Here is a 19,860-nt window from a genome sequence, read left to right on the forward strand (position 1 = left end):
CACACTTTCCCGCCACGCTGTGGCCTGGTACTAGGGGCGGGTCAGCACAGGGGCGGTAAGTTAGACGTCACGTCCGGTTTGGGAAGCGCCTTTGCTGGAGAAAGCGGTTCGGAGACTCTATGAAGTGGGCGGAGCCAGGAAAGCGCGCCTTCGGGGGGAGTGGGTGGGGCCAGGTTAAAGAGCGTGGCGTCACGTCCGGCAGCGTTAGACCGGTGCGGAGGTGGTGTGGAGCGTGTCGGCTTCGGGCTACTCTCAAAGTGTGGCGTCGCGCGAGGCTGCGGCGGAGCCTCTGTAAGGAAGGCGGGAGCTTGACAGCTTCAGTAAGGGCCAGCAGCGGTGACAGCAACCCGGAGTCATGAGCGACAGCGGCGAGCAGAACTACGGCGAGCGGGTAAGCGCGGGGATGCGTGGGAGGCCGCGGTCCCACCCTGCTTCTCCTTCTAGGCCTTTCGGCCCACTCCAGCCGGGTGTCGGGAGCCTGACGTCAGGAGGGAGTCGGGGCCCCGAAGGGCCTGGTGGACGACGCCCCGGGTCGGAGGAAGCCCGCCGGTGGGATATGTGCCTCGCACCCGCCGCGCCACGACCGTTTTTTCCCCCCTCTGTTAAACGGTGTTGGGGGGAGATTAAAAATGGCCGCGGCGTCCCTCGGCGTTGGGGGATGGGAACGGTATCTTATTTCGCCGTTGCTCTCCTGCGAAGCGGCGCCGCAGCCATCTTGGGCTCGCGAGCCGGGCGAGCTGCCAGAGGCACAAAATGGCGGAGCCGCCGCCGCTCCCTGCAGCCAGGCTTTACCGCCTCAACCCGGGGTTCCAGGGTGAAGCGGGGCAAGGCCGGCCACGTGTGACCCGGAGCCGAAGGGGGCTGGTGCATTCGGTTGATGCAGGGCGGCCTCCACCCAGGAACGGACAGCTCTTGGGGCGTCCGGAGACAGAAGCAGAGGGAAATTAAGGACCTGTTAGCTGGAGGGCTTTGTTTTTCTCATTGTTAAGATCTTACTGGAATAGAACTCAAGGTCATTAGGCGTTGTTGTATGGATTCCTCCTCCCCTGTGAAGGAGAAACCAGTGGCGACAATTTATGACGCTGTTAAACTCTGAGATCGACGTGTTTTTATTTTTTAGGTTTCCACCTCCCAGAGGGTGAAAATCAGTGGAGGCTGATTAGATTGTATATAACGGTCCTGGATTAGACCCAGTTCCAAAGCTTAACAAATAAAAGCGCAAGTGGCGTGTCTGTAGAGAGTATTAGATTAAAAAGCTATCACGTGAAGATGGCGGAAGTACAGGGCTCAGTGAAAAGTAATTGCAGTTTGAAGCATCATCAAAGAATGATTGTTTTGCTCCTCGGTATTTAGGTTTCTATTTTCACAAAAAGCTCACAGGAACTTTCAACTGCCAGATCATAGTTTACTTCTTGGTCAAATTTTTTGGTTAGTAAACTCTAAAAGGCCTTTGACGGTTTGTAGAAAGTGTTCTGGGACTCTTCGATGGTGAATTTGGAACCAAAAAGAGTAATTTGAACAGATCTGATTTTTACATACCGAGACTAGTTCCTTATCCTTAGATAAGTTGATAATTTTAACCTCACCATAAACCGGTGTGAGCCTTGTCCTTTTTGCCTTTCCTAAAAAAGATGGAGGTGGGGGGAGTGGGACAATTTTGTTATTTTTCTGATAATGGAAATGGAACCTAGTCTCAGTAATGGGCAAGCCTCAACTATACCCCAAACTTTTAAATTTGCTTGAACTCCTTCTGTAGCCCACACGTACCTTATTTTGGTCTTGCCTCCGGAAGTTGAAATTATTCTGTTTAGAATTAAAAGCAAATAGTTTTTTGTTGTTTGGGCACTAAATAGGTATGCATTATCACACCCCGGGAAGTTTTCATAGTATTAAGGGAATGAAAGTGGGTACCATTTTGAAAGCTGAAAAATTGTTACTTATGTTAGAGTTTTTTCTTATTTCCTTTTTAAAAATATTTATTTATTTAATTATATGAGCTGTATTCAGACACCAGAAGAGGCCATCTGATCTCATTGCAGATGGTTGTGAGCCACCATGTGGTTGCTGGGAATTGCACTCAGAACCTTTGGAAGAGCAGTCAGTCCTCTTAACCACTGAGCCATCTCTCCAGCCCCTTTTTTCTTATTTCTACTAGTAAGATGCACCTTCTGGTAATTTTCAGTCTTTGAGGTAGGGCTGCTCATGTCGCTGTCTTGGAACTTGACTCTTGTAGTCCGAGGCTAGTCATAACCTCAGGCATCTGCCTGCTGCCATCTCCCTAATGCTATGGTTTTAGAGACTTTCTGTGTAGCTCTGCCTACATATGTATACCAGGCTGGCTGGACTCAAACTGTTGATCCTCCTGCCTCTGTCTTCTAAGAACTGGGGTTAAAGGCATGTGTCGACCCCTTGGGTTTAACATTTAAATATGTGTGCATGACCTTTCCACGCCCCTTGACCCATGTGTTCAATTTTGAGCTACCTGGTGTGGGTGCTGGGGCATAAAACTGGGTTTTCCCTAAAGAGCAGTAGGTGCTCTTAAGACCTGAACCAATTTTCCAGCTCTGTGATTACTTCCCCCCCCCATTGGAATCTTGGGATGAGTGGAAAACTGAACTTTTCAAGAAGGCTTGCCAAAACAAAGTTCAGAGAGGAGGTTTAAAAATACTTCAGGGTAAACTGGGCGGAGTGTTGCTGGTTTGTAAATCCTAGCTACTTATTCTGGATAGGATCCAGAGTTAAACATAATCTGGGTGAATTATTTAGCAAGACTAAACATTTCCCTCCTGAGGAATTAAGGGGTAGTTTAAGGACTTGTTTAACTCAGAGTGCTTGCCTGCCACACAAGTTCACACACAAACATAATGAGTGGTAGCTCAAGCCCACCTTGCATTTTACCAGTCACAGTAAATGCAAAGTAGCAGGGCCAGGTCTGACTGATTTACCTTTCCTTTATAAGTGTAAGAAGTCATGTTCAAAGTAATAGTCTTGGATATGCCTGGTATAACCACCCATCTCTGGAACCTGAAAATGAGTTTCATTGACTTCTAGACCCTTAACTCTTAAGAGTTATGTACATGACTATCTTCCTGTGGACACTCCCACACTTCTGGGTTCCCTCAAACCCTTTATTCTTTCAAAGTTGTTTCCTAAGCAGATTTTAATTTGAGTTTGTGAAATAGTGTTTAGTTTGGTTATGAAATTTATTGGATGGATGTTAGCATTTAGCTCTGTTGCTGTATGTTCTCATTCTTGCTATCTGTAGGATTTATTGAGTTGGGTTTTTTAAACTCATTTTAAAGTTGGTGTGATTAAAATCTTCAAGAATTACTCATTTTGTAAAGCACTTTTTGAAGGAAATGTTGCCACTCATTAGAAGTGTAAAGAAATATCAGTGTTAATATTTGAAAGCCTGTAGTAATTCCAGTATAAGGTATGAGGCTTTTATGCATATGACCATTCACTTAGCTTAAAATTCTAACTTCTTTGAGATTGTGCACATGAATCTTTGTCCAGAAACTAAGGGTTGTGGAAGCTAGATAATTTAAATTTTTTGTTAGGCTATTTTATTATGATAATGGTCAAGCGTTAAGGAAAAGTTTGGAATTTGCAAATATTCTGGTAGGATGGATAGTAGCTGTTTACTTAGAAACACTGTGTTTGGAACATAAGCCTTCTGAATGGAGAAGTAACTTATGGATCCCACCCCATCAAATTGCCTTTCAAGCTCTGCAGCTTTTCTCTATCCTGTGATGCTTTTGTGTATTCCTTGATTTTATCCCCTAACTCCAAAGTCTGGTTTTTAAAACTAAAACATGTATTTCTAAAATAATTGTAGCCTTCACAGTTTTCCTTAACAAAGAAAGGGTTGAATTAATGGCAAGTTTAAGAAAGTTGCATACTTTTTTCATTGTTGACTAGACAGGTATAAGTCTCTTAAAACTGTTAAATTGTTTTCTTTGGCTTAAGAATGCTTATTGATATTGTGGCTATTGTCAAAATAGTGGTATTTTCAAGGTGATGTTGAAATGATTTTATGAGGTAAGTACTACTGGTTTTGTTGAAAGCTTGAAGAGGAATTTGTCTTGTTTGTACAGCCTTTTTCCTTTTCAGTAAAATCATGAACTATGTGCTAAAGATGAATATTTTTAACCTTGACTTTGTAATTTGGCCAAGTCATTGATTAGAGCTATTTGGCATATGTATCCAGCATTGTATTGTTGATTAGTATTTATTCGTAGCATTGTTTTAGAAATGAGTGCTTTTACATAGGTTATTGTAGGATGTGGGCCATATAGAATTAGGTGCTATCATTGTTTTTTGTTTTGTTTTTTTTTAAGTTTCTGGTCAAAATTGACCAAATTATAGTTCCCAAGTCATTGCTTTGAAGTGGGTTTTGGAGGTTATTTATTGGCATAGGTTTTCATGTGGCATTATGTATGGGTCCCACTTCTGCATAGTGGGTAAGAACTTTCTAAAACACCCTCCCCGCCCCCCAATGCATATATGTGTTTTTGAGGGAAATGATTGTTCATCATCATGTTTAAGGTTTTTTATAAAAATCAGACTTTATAGCTAGTATAGGTGTGTTCCCCCCCCCTTAAAGAAACTACTTGTTTTTGAGGATTTTTCTCCATCCTTCTGATACTTGCAGAAAAAAAGTAGAAGATACTGCCTGTAATTGCCCCATTTGGGATGTGGAGGCAGAAGGATTGCGTCATGCAAAACTATATAGTGACTTTGAGGCCATTCTGGGGCTACATAAGGCACTGACTCAAGGGGGGGGGCTTTGCTCATTTCTGTGTTGATGTTTCTGTAGCAAGGTGTTTTCTTTGTTCATTTCTTTTTGTTATTGAACCACTCCCCCAGTAAAGTGTTTTTCTAAGTAGGATCATTTTTTCAAATGCATGTTAACTCAGTAGTTGATCTTGTTAAGTTCTTAGCTAAGTTCAAATGATCCTAAATGCAAATATTGCTTAGCAGTGATTTTGTTCTTTAAGAGAAGGAAGACTTGGAAAGTGGTAATAAAGCAACGCCAAAATGGCCTTTACATTGAAAAGTCATGGCACCTAAAGCTTTAGAGTTTTCTGAATCTAAGCCCTGTATATGTACATAAATAACCTTTAGGGAGGCCAGGCACTAAAGAAACGTGCTTGGGCATTCTGATTCCATGATTACATTTGTGCTTCCAGCAAATATTTCCCATTGCATTTTAGTGATGGATGTTACAAGGAAATGAATTATTGTGACTCCCTTAAATAAAAGCCATTAAACAAGATGTTTCCAGATTAAATGATAATTGACTATAAAATTAGGCTGGAAATTAGGCTTTTTTTCTTAGTTAGAAAAGATGCTACCTACTGTAGCCATGATTGCCTATACCAAAAATAAAGTCTTGTCTCTACCTACCTTATTTTTTTGTTGTTGTTAAGAAAATAATTTGTTTTTCATTTTTACCAGAAGAAAATGCAGGAGGAAACAGTATGCAGAAATATTTAGCAGGATAACAGGGAAAATTAGACTGATTTACATGGACAGTGTTTTGCTTAGTGTTCCAACAGTGTTCTAGTTTGTATTAAAATTCACTAATATGCTAAAGTGGGCCTTTTTAATAATCTGAGAGGGTTAACTAATTTTCTCATAACCAACCTTTCAAGTAGGATCTCTGCATTGGATATCCAGAAGACTAATGTTAACAGAGGGGAAAACTTACAGAATTCTTTGAGCATAACTACTGTTGGAATCAAGTTTGCTGTTTTTCTTTATAGCTGTTGGCATGTAATAGTTGATTAACTTTATTTAGTATCAGGATTTTAGTTCTAAATTTAGTAATTAAACTACCCTTAGAATAGTTTGGCTAATGCAGATTTCCTAAGGGTGGGTTGAACAGATCCAAACAGTCAGGTTTGCTGACAATGTCTAACAAATGCTGTTTTAAAAATACACAGTAATGTGGCATTAAATAAATTTCCATATGTAGACAAGTCACAATAATGTAAACCTCCTAACCCCAGGCTTTGTCATTATGCAGATGAGTTGTCCATGCTTTTCTTTCTTGCACTTTTGTACTGAAATGTGTCATTTTTTGACTAGAGATGTGCTTTTGACACTTAGCATTTTCTCTTTAATACAGTAAGAAGTGTGAGATGTGATTACAGTTTGTAAAAATGTTAATTGAACAGTAAATGTTCAGTTACGAATGATGAATTTATTTGGAATAAACAAACGATTACCACATACCAACAGGAAACTATGTAGTTTCAGTTTTTTGAACTGCATATCTAGTAAATTTTTTTAATCCAAAACTACAAAAAGGGATTTTTTTTTCTAGTTTCAGTTTTGGCACTGGATTTTATCCTGGAGTTTTAAAATATTCTTCATCCTGTTCTTTTTCTATTAAGGTTAATGTTGAAGAAGGAAAATGCGGAAGTCGTCATTTGACAAGTTTTATAAATGAGTATTTGAAGCTCAGGAATAAGTGAAGCTGAAATTTGAAAAAATAAAAGAAAGAATGCATGCTAATTATCAGACCAGAAGTCCCACTTGTAGAATATTGAGCAATTTGTGTGAAGTGGGGAAGATGAAAGAAGTCAGAATTTGAAACGGAAGAATGAAGAAAAGAAATAAAAATGAAGTTAAGATAAGAAGTAATCTGGAATCAGAAAGCACTACGCTAAGTAATTACTAGTCTGTTTATGTGTCCCTGTATATTTTGCTAAACATGCATGCATTATTTGTTTAATAGAAGAAAGTATATACAGGGTAAAGAAGTGACTTCCAAGGGAATCCGTTTAAATTAGGTAATAATTCTAATTTTACCTGCTTAGTCAAATGATGGAAATGCAATTCTTTAAAAATACTTTTAGTCAAATAGGCTGCAGCAGTGTGCTATTTATCCTGGGTAATTGGCCTCCCATTTTGCCTTAGGCCTTTTCATCTGTTATCCTCTGCTGGTTCTGGGGCATGAGTGAGTATGAGTTGGAACTGGTGGTCTCTTTAATGCCCTTTGGACTCTAAAAATGCACTGACAGTGTATGGTAGAATATTTCCTACTAGAAAAATTGAAGATTGTTACCAGGGTGATAATGGGACTAAACCCCCAAAATCTAAGCAAAGCATTCACCACCATTGTTTCTATTGTGATGAAAGCATTAGGTTTTCACATATTTGTGGAAAGCTACAACCACTTAAAGTCCAAACGTTGATCTACATGTGCTAAATAAGGATGAATTATATTGTTTCAGTTTTAACGCCCGTTCCAACTGAATTAGGGGTTTTGCTGAAGTGTATAGTAGCTTCCCTTAAAAGAAATGGGTCGGTCATACAAGTGAGATGAGCTGATTCAAAGTGTGGTAGTAGCTGGTGCTTTGTGCGTTTTCTGTTATCCTTAGTTTATTATAAAGATCCTAAAGTAAGCATTGTTTTCTTCTAGTATGCTACTCCAACTGAAAAAAATTAAACAAAATTTGTCTTTCTATATTTTGACTGATTATATAGTTAATTAGCATAATGTCAATTCCAGGCACATACAACCTGCAAGCAACCAGTAGTTGTCTTCATCATGCAGAATATTTAAGATTATCATCTTAAAGCTATGTCAACTTTTGAGTGTCAGGTTTTTAGAGCTATTGGAAAGAATGACTTAAATGACTGAAGGATGCCTGTTATCAGTGCTTTTTACATTATTTCTGTTCCTTGGAAAAGTACACAATACTCATAGAAGACAGTTTTTTGCTATGTAAAACTAACAAGATGAGTGAGTGGTTTAACTTTTGTTACTCAAATTTATGTGAAATTAAAGTGAGTAATGTTGATGTTAGTGTATACATTCCCCATCTGTTTTTTAATTTCTTTTTTGGATCTTGCATCTTCTAAGGACCATTGAGGATGATGCTTTTAAGTCCGGTTCATAGGGAAAACAGAATTAAAATCAGGGCTGAAGTGGGGTTTGTAATCAGGGAAGATTGCTTTGTGAAAGAATCATATTAAATATTTAACTTCTAATATTGAATTTGTGAAGCTTTAAATAGCATAGGATTAGGGTGACTAACAAACTAAAAGCTGTATATATGTCTTTGTATTCTGAGCTGCTATTTATAGGAGCTTTGGATTGAGAATTTTGTTTTTAAACTTGACCTGTTCCTTATAGGTTGTGCACTAGCTGAAGTGATGGCTAAGATTTATTTGAGATTTTTTTTTCTGGGAACTTCTGATGGTGTTTTAGTTATTCTACATTCATGATCTTTTTCAACATTGGCTCTCTAGACAATAATTTTATAGGTTTATATATACATATATAGCTTTCTTACACAGTTGAATTTGAAGAATTGTGTATAAAGAATTTTCCTAGCTGGTTTTGTAGTTTGTGCATTAAGGTTTAAGATTAGCATAGAGCTTTGGATTTAGCTAATCAGTCTCGTTTCTTCACACAAAAATCTTTTTTTCCCCACCAATAAAGTTAGTCAGCATAACTGACTTAACATCTTTAAACTCTGATGGGAAAGTTTAGAACTGGTTTGTTTTTGTTTTAGTTTTTTGTTGTTCCCCACTCCCAATCCACATTCCAACAAGGTAGCAGTAATACAGACAAGTGAAATCTTTTGTATTCTGTTGCTTATTTCCCCCTCATTTCTGATCTAAGAAATAGTTGTTCAAAATGTACATCTGGGGCATAGCCTATTAGATAGGGAGGCTGAATGGTGCCTTGGGATCATTCTAAACCATCTGCTTAGAATTTTAAGGAGAAACCTTACTATGGCTAATTTTTATGCTAGATTTTGTTTTCTTCTTTAAGCAAACAGAGGCAAGTCAAAGGGTGAATTTTTATTTTCTGCCCCTTTATTCCTAGGCAAGCTTCTGTTAGCTAAATTTAATTTTTATTTTATGCTGTGTGGCAGTATATTATGTGTATTTCTGGAAAAATACTTCATTTGCTTTCCTTTAAATCTTTTAATTGTTCTGTGATACATTCTTGTAGGACTAAAGTAAAGGCATTTTTATTAGCTTTTCCCTATAGTAAAGATGGATAAAGCTACTCTTAGTTTTTTAATCTAAGAAAGTGAGGTAAATTGTCTTATTGAATGTTTGCTTGAGCATTTGATACAGAAATCCAGGGGCTAGGTAATTGGAGTAGTCTCCCACCAGCCACAGTGAATGTTAAACTGTATCTTGTATTAAAGGCAGCTGTTTTCTCATATATTTTAATCTGTAGTCACTCCTTGAATGAATTAAGAAAGGTCTAAGGGAGGTGATGCTTCCTATGGCATGTCATATCACACCATGTTTTAGTGTCATTCAGGTATTTTCTAGATGATTCTGGACCTAGTTGTCTATTTTACTTGAGGTCCCTTCTCTTCTATGTTGTATACAAAATACATATTTTTGTGTTCTGAGCATAGAGGGAGGGATGTTCTAAATTGTCTCCCGTATTCTGTATCTTTATCCTTTTGAGAATATTCATACTATTTTGTCAAGGGAGCTGTTGTAACTTTTATATGTAAGTGTAGATGTCCATGTTCTTTATTTTAATTTTGCTTTAAAAAGTTGTGGTTAAAGCTTAGCTGTCTAGGAGAGTTAGTGCTGTTTACTCATTTTCTTTGCATTCTATTGCTATATACTTACACTTTTTCAACTAATTGACTCAAGTCCTTGGCTTAAAACAGTTATCCTATTTAGCCTGCCCCCACCCATTTTTTGAGATTTCATTTGTGTTGGTTAACTAGCATTTGGAGTTTTGATAGAAAAACAAGTACATAATTGCCTAGGCATCTATTTTTTTTCTGGGCTCCTATCCTTGTTTGAATGTGCCCTTGACACTTTTTCTCAGTTACCCATTGTATTCTGCCTTGGCTTTTGTCAGTTTAGTCAATAAAACTAGATCTTTGTACCTTCTCTACTTACTGTTAACTGTTTATACTATCTTCCTCTGTTCTTAGCTCCTTTGGTTGCTCTTGAGTTTTGTTGGAGGTTCCCACATTCGAAACAAGAACCTAGCTAGATTCCTTCAGAGCTTGCAACTCAAGACTATCCTTATTGCTTTTGCTCTCATTCAACAAACTTTAATTTGAGATTTTATAAATTCTGTAGGATGCTTGTTTTCATTATTGGATTGCTAGAATAAACTTCATAGTTCACTGAGGTTTGTTCCCAGTCTATGTTGTGTTGTTCTCCAAATATAATCCCTGGGCAGTTCTTTAACAGTCTGACTTGGACACCTTTTAAAGGGAGTGGAGTTAGATACTTCTTATCCCTGCTCCTGAAAGGAGGAAGAAAAGAACCAAATCATGTCAGTTGAAGCAATGAAACCATTATACCAGGTATACTCAATTCCTGCCCTCGTGTATATTTTATCTTTGGAAGAGGATTGCTCTCCTTGGCCATTTATCTCACAGAAGCTTATTTGTTTTTAAAGTTTCCAAAGCAGTATACAAATTAAAACTTTTGACATCTGCGTGTAGGAATCCCGTTCTGCTTCCCGAAGTGGAAGTGCTCATGGATCGGGGAAATCTGCACGGCATACACCTGCAAGGTCTCGCTCCAAGGAAGATTCAAGGCGTTCTAGATCAAAGTCAAGATCCAGATCTGAATCTAGGTAAGAAAAGACATTTTGAGATCTGTTAAGTCTGCTTATGGGGTAGTTGATAAACCAGTGAAGGTCTGTTATATGTTGGTATTAGCTAAGGGGGGGCAGAAGACTGAAAAACAACTGGGCTTCTGGAGTCAGGGTTTAGATCTTTGCCCTATTTTTGCTGACTTAACTTTTTGAATGGCACCAGTACAGACCACAATGTGTTGTGGTTTAGTGACCACTTTATACAGAGGTAAACACTCTAGTCAAAAGCCATGAATATTACTAAAAAGACTACTGTGGTAGCCTAAATTTAGTGGGTATAATAGGAAATATAGAATAAAGGGGGATAGCATTTTGAGAGGTAAAGGTGTGCATGAACTAAACTAGGAGTGTGCCATGTGGTCCAGTTTTAAAAGAATTTTAAGTATTATTTTTTTTTAAATCAAGATTTTTCCTTTTATATTATATTGAAATGTTTTGAGGGATTTGTTCTGACTTTGAGTGCTTTGTAAAGTTAAAAGGGACACGATTAGGGTTGGTTTTGCTTATGGGTTATGGCCCATGTTTAACTCTAGGATATAGAGTAAAAGAAAAGGCATACCTGTTTCAGTTATTTAGTCATAACTACAAAGACTTCTGTCTTGCAGGTCTAGATCAAGAAGAAGTTCAAGAAGGCATTATACAAGGTCACGATCACGATCTCGCTCTCATAGACGATCCCGGAGCAGGTCTTACAGCCGAGATTATCGCAGACGCCACAGCCACAGCCATTCTCCCATGTCTACTCGGAGGCGTCATGTTGGGAACCGGGTAAGATTTCTGAAGTGCTATAGACTATGCACAACTTAATATTCAGTGTAATTTTTCTCTCTGACTTCAGCTGCTAGACATTCAGAAGGAGTGGAAGATTATAGGAAGAATTTGTGAAGCTTTAATGTTTGCTTTATCCTTACTTGCTCCATTTTAAGACAGGGTTTCTGTTATGTTGCTCTTACTGTCCTGAAACTCAAGAATTATTAACAAGGTTGGCCTCCTGGAATAAAAGTATTTATGACTCTACTCAAGTTTTATTTTTTATCACCTTTATTTTTATGTGTCCATAACTGAGGGAGTATAGAAGTCAGAACCAACTCAAATGAGTTTTGAACTTTTGAACCAGCCTTAGTTGTACTGAGTCTCTGACTATAAACAAAATGGTTCATTTTTTTTTGTTGATAGAGATTGTACTGTTCTGATTTATCTCTTCTTACTACTATGATCTTTTTCTTTAGAATAAATTCCTAGATGAATATCATCTCAGCTGAACTTCAAACCCCAAAAGTGGATTATTAGGTTTCTTTTTACTGAGACTTAATAACCCTCCCCACTTTAAGGTTGAATTTAGTTCTCTTGTAGGATTTTCTCCCCCTTTTTGTGTTTATTGCACCATATGCCACAATGTTTTGTAAGATACAGTGGTGCTTGATCATTTATCATTTTTCTATACTAGTTAGATTTATGTTAAATTTTCAAAGGTTAAAAATATCTTATTTCTGTTTTCTAGGCAAATCCTGACCCAAACTGTTGTCTTGGAGTGTTTGGATTGAGCTTATACACCACAGAAAGAGATCTAAGAGAAGTGTTCTCTAAATACGGCCCCATTGCTGATGTGTCTATTGTGTATGACCAACAGTCTAGACGGTCAAGAGGATTTGCCTTTGTATATTTTGAAAATGTAGATGATGCCAAGGAAGTAAGTAAATTCTTGCACTTTATAGTTAAAAACACAGTTCTGTTAACTGTTCTGATAACCAAGTGACGACAAGGCAATTTCTGTTTTATAGTATAAATTTAAGATTTGAAGCACACAACTAACTAAATTTGAGTCAGAAGAAATAAATACTACTGGAAACATGTTAAATTCAGTGATTTGCTGAATTAATTCAGGACACTTAATTAGTTTGGAAGCTAAGCTTCATTAAGTTGCTGGCTTTAACCTGGTGTACTTTACTAATTATTTTGAAGTAAAATACATAAAGCCATGAAGAGTACACAGAACTATTTTCTATTTAAAAAGTACATGCTAGCAATTAAGTGAGTTTATTATTTGAATTTCTTGTCTGACACAATAAAAAGTGAGATTGTGGTTAACTGTTTAGAAATGTGCTACTTTATATTTTAGACCCTAAATTTGTATATCCATGGGTTTTTTGCCTACAATAGTATCTTTGCATTGAATGTACAGTTGTCTGGAGGCCATCAGAGATCAGGGCTCCTGGAATTAGAGCTATAGACTGTTGCATATTTGGTGGGGATTGAATTCAGGCCCTCTGGAAAAGCAGCCAGCACTGAACTGCAGAGCCATCTTTCTAGTCCATGCTCATTTTAGTATAAAGAGCAGGTCCATTGGTTATTGTTAAGACCAGGAAATAAGCTTTTGCTAGAATTTTAGTGCAGTAGTTCTTCTTGAGGTTGAGAATTTTTTTAAATATTTGTTACTAAAAAATTTAGATGTAAAATGGCATTGAAGCTTTAAAGAAAACTTAAAAAGAGCCTTCTAATATGCCGAAGCATGTAAGATGTATGTAATAGTCTCTTCTAATTTCAAATAGTATGGAGAACCACCCCCAATCAAGTCCTTTTTCACTTTACAAAGCACTCAAAGTCAGAAGAACAAACTCCCTCAAAACATTTCTTCAATATAATATAAAAGGAAAAAAATCTTGATTTTTTTTTTTAAATACTTAAAATTCTTTTAAAAACGGACCACATGGCACACTCCTAGTTTGTTCAGAGATGTTAGTATGCTGTATGTGTGTATAATCCCAACATTTAGGATGTTAGAGACCAAGGGTTTAGGTAAGTCCCATCTAAATTTGTAGGTAGGAACAGTATTTTGTGGGTCATGTAGGCCGATTTATTTGTCTGCACTGTGAGAGAGAGAGAGAGAGAGAGAGAGAGAGAGAGAGAGAGAGAGAGAGAGAGAGAGAAATAAATTTACAACCCATTGTAAATTGTGTGTGGGGGGGTTAGGTAATTAGATGCATTGACCAGAATGTATATAACTTTTTTTTTTAATCTTTTGAAGGCTAAAGAACGTGCCAATGGAATGGAGCTTGATGGACGTCGAATTAGGGTCGATTTCTCTATAACAAAAAGGCCCCATACCCCAACACCAGGAATTTATATGGGGAGACCCACTTAGTAAGTTGAACCTTTTTGTGTGTGAGGATGGGTGGTACTCTATATAGTCTAGAGGTGCTTGTTGGGCATCTTCCTCTGTCATGATCTACCCTCCACTTCCCCCAGTCTCTGGACATTTTTTTAAAAGAAATTGTTAAATACTGTTTATATGCACAACCACATGTATGTAAGGTTCAGGAGGGGCAACTTTGGAGATAGACTCCTTTCTTACACAGGATTCTGGGGGTGATTTCATTTTCACCCTTGCTGTCCATGTCATCTATTCAGATTTGCAACTCTCCCAACTCCCCAAATGTCTCCCACTCCCATTCTCATCAATTAGTACATCTATATATGCTCCATGTGTGGCCATCTACTGGATCATGTTCAGTCTGACGTGCTTCACACCTTCCTAGAAAACTGCCTCTTCAGCAGCAGCCATCAGTGCCACTAGCTAGTTCCTTGGAATGGGGGTGGGGCCTTGGTAGGACCATCCCTTCACCCCCACGTGCTGGGATGTTAATTGATACAGGTAACTAAACTGCAGTTACTGTTAGATTATGAATGTAGTGGCAATATTGTTATGCAGTATGGTGTTGTAATTCTTTGTAGATTTAGAATCTTTCTACTCTTTCCCTGGAGTGAGGAATAGATTGATATTGATGTTCAGTACCAAAAGAAGCTGCTTTTTAGGACTGGTTGCTCTAAATCATGGGTCCTAATATATGATTTGAATAAATCTAGAGTTTATTTACTGGCTGCCGTGAGGCTGTGACCTTGGGTGCTGATTACCTATTTTAGACCCAGTACTTGAGCTGTAAACACTTTACCCATTGATCCATCTTCAGAACCTCTAAATAAAATTTAATTCTAAAATTTGTGAGGTGGCAAGGGGGTTTGTGGAGCCCTGGTAATGGAAGCCTTCAATCCCAGCACTTGGGAGGCAGATCTCTGAATTCAAGTACAGCCAGGTCTACACAGTGAAAACTGTCTCTGAACATCAGCAGTAAAACAAAACAAAGGCAGGGTTCTTGCAGTACAACTCTGGCTGATCTCAAACTCTCTGCCTCCTTAGTGCTGGAATTAAATGTGTGCCACTGTGCAATTGGTGATTTTTAATACAAAAAGTAAGTTGGATTTGTGTGCTCCTAAAATCAAAACATTGCATATGGGCATACACATAAAAGTAATAAAGTATAACAAGGAGAAAGGAAACAAACATGGTATTGATACTGGTAAATTATATATATAGAAATATATTTCGGTTAGTGTGCTTAAAAAGGTCTATTAGTAGACATCTCTAATATTTGTACAGGAAATCCAAAGACACGTTTGTTTAATCATATCCAAAGTACTAGGTTGAGTTGTTCTCTTTCTATCTACGAGGACCAGTTTTAGCAAGAGAGGATTACTAAAAGATATGTTGTTGTTGTTCATAGTGGCAGTTCACGGCGCCGGGACTATTATGACAGAGGATATGATCGGGGTTATGATGACCGGGACTATTATAGCAGATCATACAGGTAAGCTGTATAGAAGTCAGTCCACACTGAAAGCTTAAAAAAACCCAAGCTTTTAGGGTGTAATAAGTAGCTGAAATTTAGGGCAAATTTCATTAGTAATGTCTAACTTGGTTGTGTTTCAATGCCTAGTTAATTTTTCAAAATGAAGAAAGACCTAGCCAGTACAAAGATGAAACTTAATTTTGTTTCTCTGTTTAATTCAGTGTGGGTCTCAGCTTACTCATTGGTGTGCTATGCATACTTTTTTGGTATTTTTATGATGTTCAAGAAATGGACAATTGTTCACGACGTTAAAGGGCTCTTCAACATTTCACTATAAGAAACTGGATTTGGAGCTTTGTTTGTGGTGATGGTTTTAACTAAACAATTTACTTTTTTCTGTCTTTACAGAGGAGGTGGAGGAGGAGGAGGTGGATGGAGAGCAGCTCAAGACAGGGATCAGATTTACAGGTGTGCCTTGGGTTTTTAAAATCCGGATACTATAGAATACTTGTAAAAATGTTTGCCTGATACTTAAGCAACAGCCTCTAAATGGTACAGTTTTGTTTTGAGATAAGGAGGGTCCTAGAACTCAAAGTTCCGTCTGCCTCTTTTCTAAAATGTCTCAAGTGCTGGGATTAAAGGCTTGCCCTGTCATGACTTACTTTTTTTTAAAGATTAATTTATTTGTGTATTTTGCCTGTATTGGTTTCTCCCACATTTATGCTTGCCATGTATCCATGAGGGACAGAAGAGGACTTCACGTTTTCTGAGCCACTTTTTAGGTGCAGGGAATCAAACTGCTAGAGTAGCATCTTCATTCTTAGCTATTTCTCTGACCATAGGATTTGATTTCTTAAAGTTTGTAAAAGTAGTTTTCAATGGACAGTGAAAAGGAATTTGTAAAGATTGCAAATTGATCTTATAAGAGATAAGCCATTTTTTAGATAGTTCTTCTGTAAGCTTTGTAATCACATGGAGAATCATGTTTAAAACGTCCTGCTTGCTCAGTCCATGTGCTCTTAAGCTTTTTTAAAAACTTGTTTATGAGTGCACTGTAATTGTCTTCAGACAGACCAGAAGGTGGCATCAGCTCACATTACAGATGGTTGAGAGCCATCTTGTGGTTGCTGGGACTTGAACTCAGGGCCTCTGGAAGAACAGTCCTATTCTTAGCCACTGAGCCATCTCTCCAGCCCAATTTTCCTTTTTTTAAATTGACACAAAAAAGTGAAAACAGAGACTGAAACTTACCCATTAAGGGATTTTCTTTTGGGTATTCATAAAAATGGCTTGAATGAAAGGTGTTTTGTAAGTAAGCAGATACTGTAGTTATGATGCTTATTTGGACATTTTAGAGGTTGATAAGAAACTTCTAGCTTGAATAGTGTGGCTATGTTATTATTAGACCAATATCATATAGATGTAGATGCAATCTTGATTTGTTTACAGAAGGCGGTCACCTTCTCCTTACTACAGTCGTGGAGGATACAGGTCTCGTTCCCGATCACGATCCTACTCCCCTCGTAAGTTACTTTAATGGCTTCTATTGTAAGTCCATGCTGTTTCATCCTGTTTACATAGTTAAATCTGTGATACATGAATGGTTTAAATATAAGCTTACTGAATTGCATCTTTGTATTTTATGCATTTATGAACTAATCTAGTATGAATGCTTGCGTAAAAATCTTACTCGCCGGATTTTTCAGGTTGCTCCCATTTAATACAGTTTATTTTCATTCCAGGTCGCTATTAAAGCATGAAGTTGAAGACTTTCTGAAACCTGCCATAGAGCTGGGATATTGTTTGTGGGCAATATTTTCTATTGTCTCCTGTTTAAAAAGTGAACAGTGCCTAGTGAAGTTAGGTGACTTTTACACCTTTTATGATGACTACTTTTGGTGGAGTTGAAATGCTGTTTTCATTCTGCATTTGTGTAGTTCGGTGCTTTGTTCAAAGTTAAGTGTTTTCAGAAAAGTATGTTTTGCATGTATTTTTTTAAAAACAGTCCAAATTTTGACTGCTGAGAAGTTTCTATTGTACAAAACTTCATTTAAAAGGTTTTTCTACTGAATCCAGGGTATTCTGAAGATCGAAGCCTGTGTGTAAAATGCTACCAGATGGCAAAAAGCAACAATAAACAAGTTTGGTTTTTACTTTTCTTTCTAAATATCAATGCTTAACAAGAACCATTCTTAAGTTATCAGTAAAATAAATAAATAAAAATAATTTTTTTCAGGAGTCCATGAAACTTGCCATATTCAATATATCTGCAGTTAAGTGTTAAAATGCGCTGTAACTCTGTGCTGCTAGTATTAGAACAAAGATCTTTCCATACAGCAAATGCTTAATGCTTACATTAATGTGGATCTGTCGGCCTTTGTGTAATCTTTGTTATAGAGCAGGGAATAAGAGCTACAGATAGATACATGCCTGTAAAAGGCTGTTACAAGGAGGTAATGGTATTTCAACTAATTATCAGCAAATGACAATACATTCCACCACAAATGTACTCTTGTTCTTCTAGCTTTTAGACTATATGAAAATACTGGGTGCTTCAAAGTATGGAATGAGAGAAGGGATCACCATACCTGTGTCATGGATGAGACTGCCTGTTCATTTTTTAAATATGATTTTCAGGTCCTTTGCTTATCAAAGGAAGCCCAATTCACTCAAATGTTTTGAGAACTGTTTAAATAAACGCAAGAAAAATTGCTGATGCAAACTTGTTTTTCAAAGAAGTGCTGGTTTTCTTTTTAACTGTTGTAATTAAAGTCCTGTAGTTTATTTAGTGCCTAGTGCAATATTGTTCTTGTTTCAAGATAACATTAAATGTGTTTCTCAAATATATTGGTAGATACTGGAATAAACATTTCTCTTTGGGGCTGAGGTTGTATAACCTAACCTCACATGTCTGGGTATTTTGCAAAGCATGTTTTTAGTATCAGTTTGCTTCTGGTTACCGGGCTTTTTTAGTACTTGGATGTTACTTAGTATATACAGGTGTTTCATAAGGCAGAGAAGTTCCTTACTGGAGAAAGGTTCTAGTTTACTAAAGTGGTAACATTTACAGCGGTGGGAGCATATGTTGTGATGACCACTAAGCTCTGGCTAGCTTATAACAGCTAGGAGTCTGACTTTGAGCCCAGAGACCATTTTTACCTCCTCCCTGAATGATAGTATTACAGGTGAACATCTTCCTTTATGTTTGGGAGAAGTAAATCTTACTAATGGAGTAGACTTATGCCAAGGATTGTTTGAGCTGGTTTACTATGGTTTGTTTTGAGCCTGAGTTTAATGGTTAGAATGCTTTGGGGGCATGAGTTCTTGAGGGTACACAGCACACATACACTATATGCATACTGCACATGGTTTGTAGCTTTACTGCCTTAGAATTTTAAAAATCTGTGGTCAGGCAAGAGTGATGACTATAATAAAACATAAGCTATTGTGGGCAAGAGTGGGGGTGAGTTAATTCGTGTGTGAGGGTGATAAAATAATAGTTTGAAGCTTGATATTAGTTTAGGTGCAAGGTTTTTAGGGAAAGAAACTAGGGTCTTAGCATAACCAGAAGACGGAAATTTTGTGAATATGAGCATGAACTTTAAACGCCAGATGCTAGTGTTTAAAGTGGGTGTATATGTGCACATTTGCATGCAGAGGCCAAAGATGGAGGTAGACTAGAAGCTTGCTCTTTGGGCTAGATGGACAAGTTGGGAACTCCCAGTCCTGGGAGGTTAGGCATACATACAGCACCATGCCATGAAAGAAAATGGATTCCTAAGTTAATGGTTATCATCTAAAATTAAAGGGAAAACACAAGTGCTAAGGTTCATAGGGGTGAGTCTTCATGCCAATCGCTCCGGGGTACAATTTTATTCTGTGTCTTTAAAGGGGTGCTGTGTCGCTCTAGTAGAATGCCTTCTGGCCTGGTGGGGGCCAGCTGGTGCTAATGAGTTCCAAGTGATCTGGCTTTGTCCTTCATGTTGAAGACTGACTCCAGTGATTAAAGCTGACAGGTGGAGAAGTGAAGGAATGATGGGGGGATGAGGTTGGAAAATAAGAGGATGAAAAGAGCAAGGAAAGGATGGGGGGAAGTCCTTGTGAGGATCCCAGCTCGATGGCTAGGTCATAGGCCTGCAAATGAGTGCTGTGGCGTCTAGGATTTATATGAACCCCAGATTGCAATCCATGAAGTGTGAGCAGAAAGCTGGAGCATTAAATTTTCATATTAGGGAATTTTGCTTTAGAGGCCTACTAATTAATGTACACCAGGCTGGTCTTGATTACAGCTCTGCTGATTGAAATTTGCCAGGAAACCTCTTACTCATGTATTCAGTATGCAGTTAGTATGGCAGACATTTCACTATGCACTATCATAGGTTGGGATGGCAGGACACAGATTGATAGTGAAAAACATCTAATGGGGAAGGGTGTCAGTGTGGAGTGAGCAATAAGGGGCACAGATTACAAGCCAAAGGTCATTTTAAATTGTGGGTGTCATGAGTCTTCACCTCTTGAAACAGCACTTGGGTCTAACTTCATCAAAAGTAGCCTCAGAGGAATGGAATTTGGACATGTTTCTGGCTTCTACCTACCGTGCAGTTAATAAGGTGTGAATTAATG

At 38.0% G+C, this 19,860-nt stretch overlaps 1 protein-coding gene across 2 annotated transcripts; it reads left to right on the top strand.

Moving 5' to 3' along the window:
• Window positions 1-218: 218 nt before the first annotated feature.
• Window positions 219-17,989, top strand: TRA2B (transformer 2 beta homolog). Of its 2 annotated transcripts, none has more exons than XM_080918849.1 (9): window positions 219-391; window positions 10,458-10,591; window positions 11,218-11,380; window positions 12,114-12,302; window positions 13,638-13,753; window positions 15,172-15,255; window positions 15,646-15,705; window positions 16,687-16,760; window positions 16,980-17,989. In XM_080918849.1, the coding sequence occupies exons 1-9, from the start codon at window positions 356-358 to the stop codon at window positions 16,988-16,990; spliced, it is 867 nt and encodes a 288-aa protein (XP_080774975.1). In that variant the 5' UTR covers window positions 219-355; the 3' UTR covers window positions 16,991-17,989. The 2 variants fall into 2 exon arrangements, with proteins under 2 accessions (XP_080774975.1, XP_080774976.1); XM_080918850.1 differs by having other exon boundaries at window positions 16,690-16,760.
• The last annotated feature ends 1,871 nt before the right edge of the window (window positions 17,990-19,860 follow it).

The sequence above is a fragment of the Micromys minutus genome (assembly GCF_963924665.1).
Source record: "Micromys minutus genome assembly, chromosome: 7".
Classification (NCBI taxonomy): domain Eukaryota; kingdom Metazoa; phylum Chordata; class Mammalia; order Rodentia; family Muridae; genus Micromys; species Micromys minutus.

Excerpts from the sequence above, each read along its gene's own strand:
- TRA2B (XM_080918849.1), top strand. The coding sequence starts at position 356 with ATGAGCGACAGCGGCGAGCAGAACTACGGCGAGCGG. Across the intron at positions 392-10,457 it reads AGCAGAACTACGGCGAGCGG|GAATCCCGTTCTGCTTCCCG; the intron begins GTAAGCGCGGGG and ends ATCTGCGTGTAG. Across the intron at positions 12,303-13,637 it reads ATGTAGATGATGCCAAGGAA|GCTAAAGAACGTGCCAATGG; the intron begins GTAAGTAAATTC and ends AATCTTTTGAAG.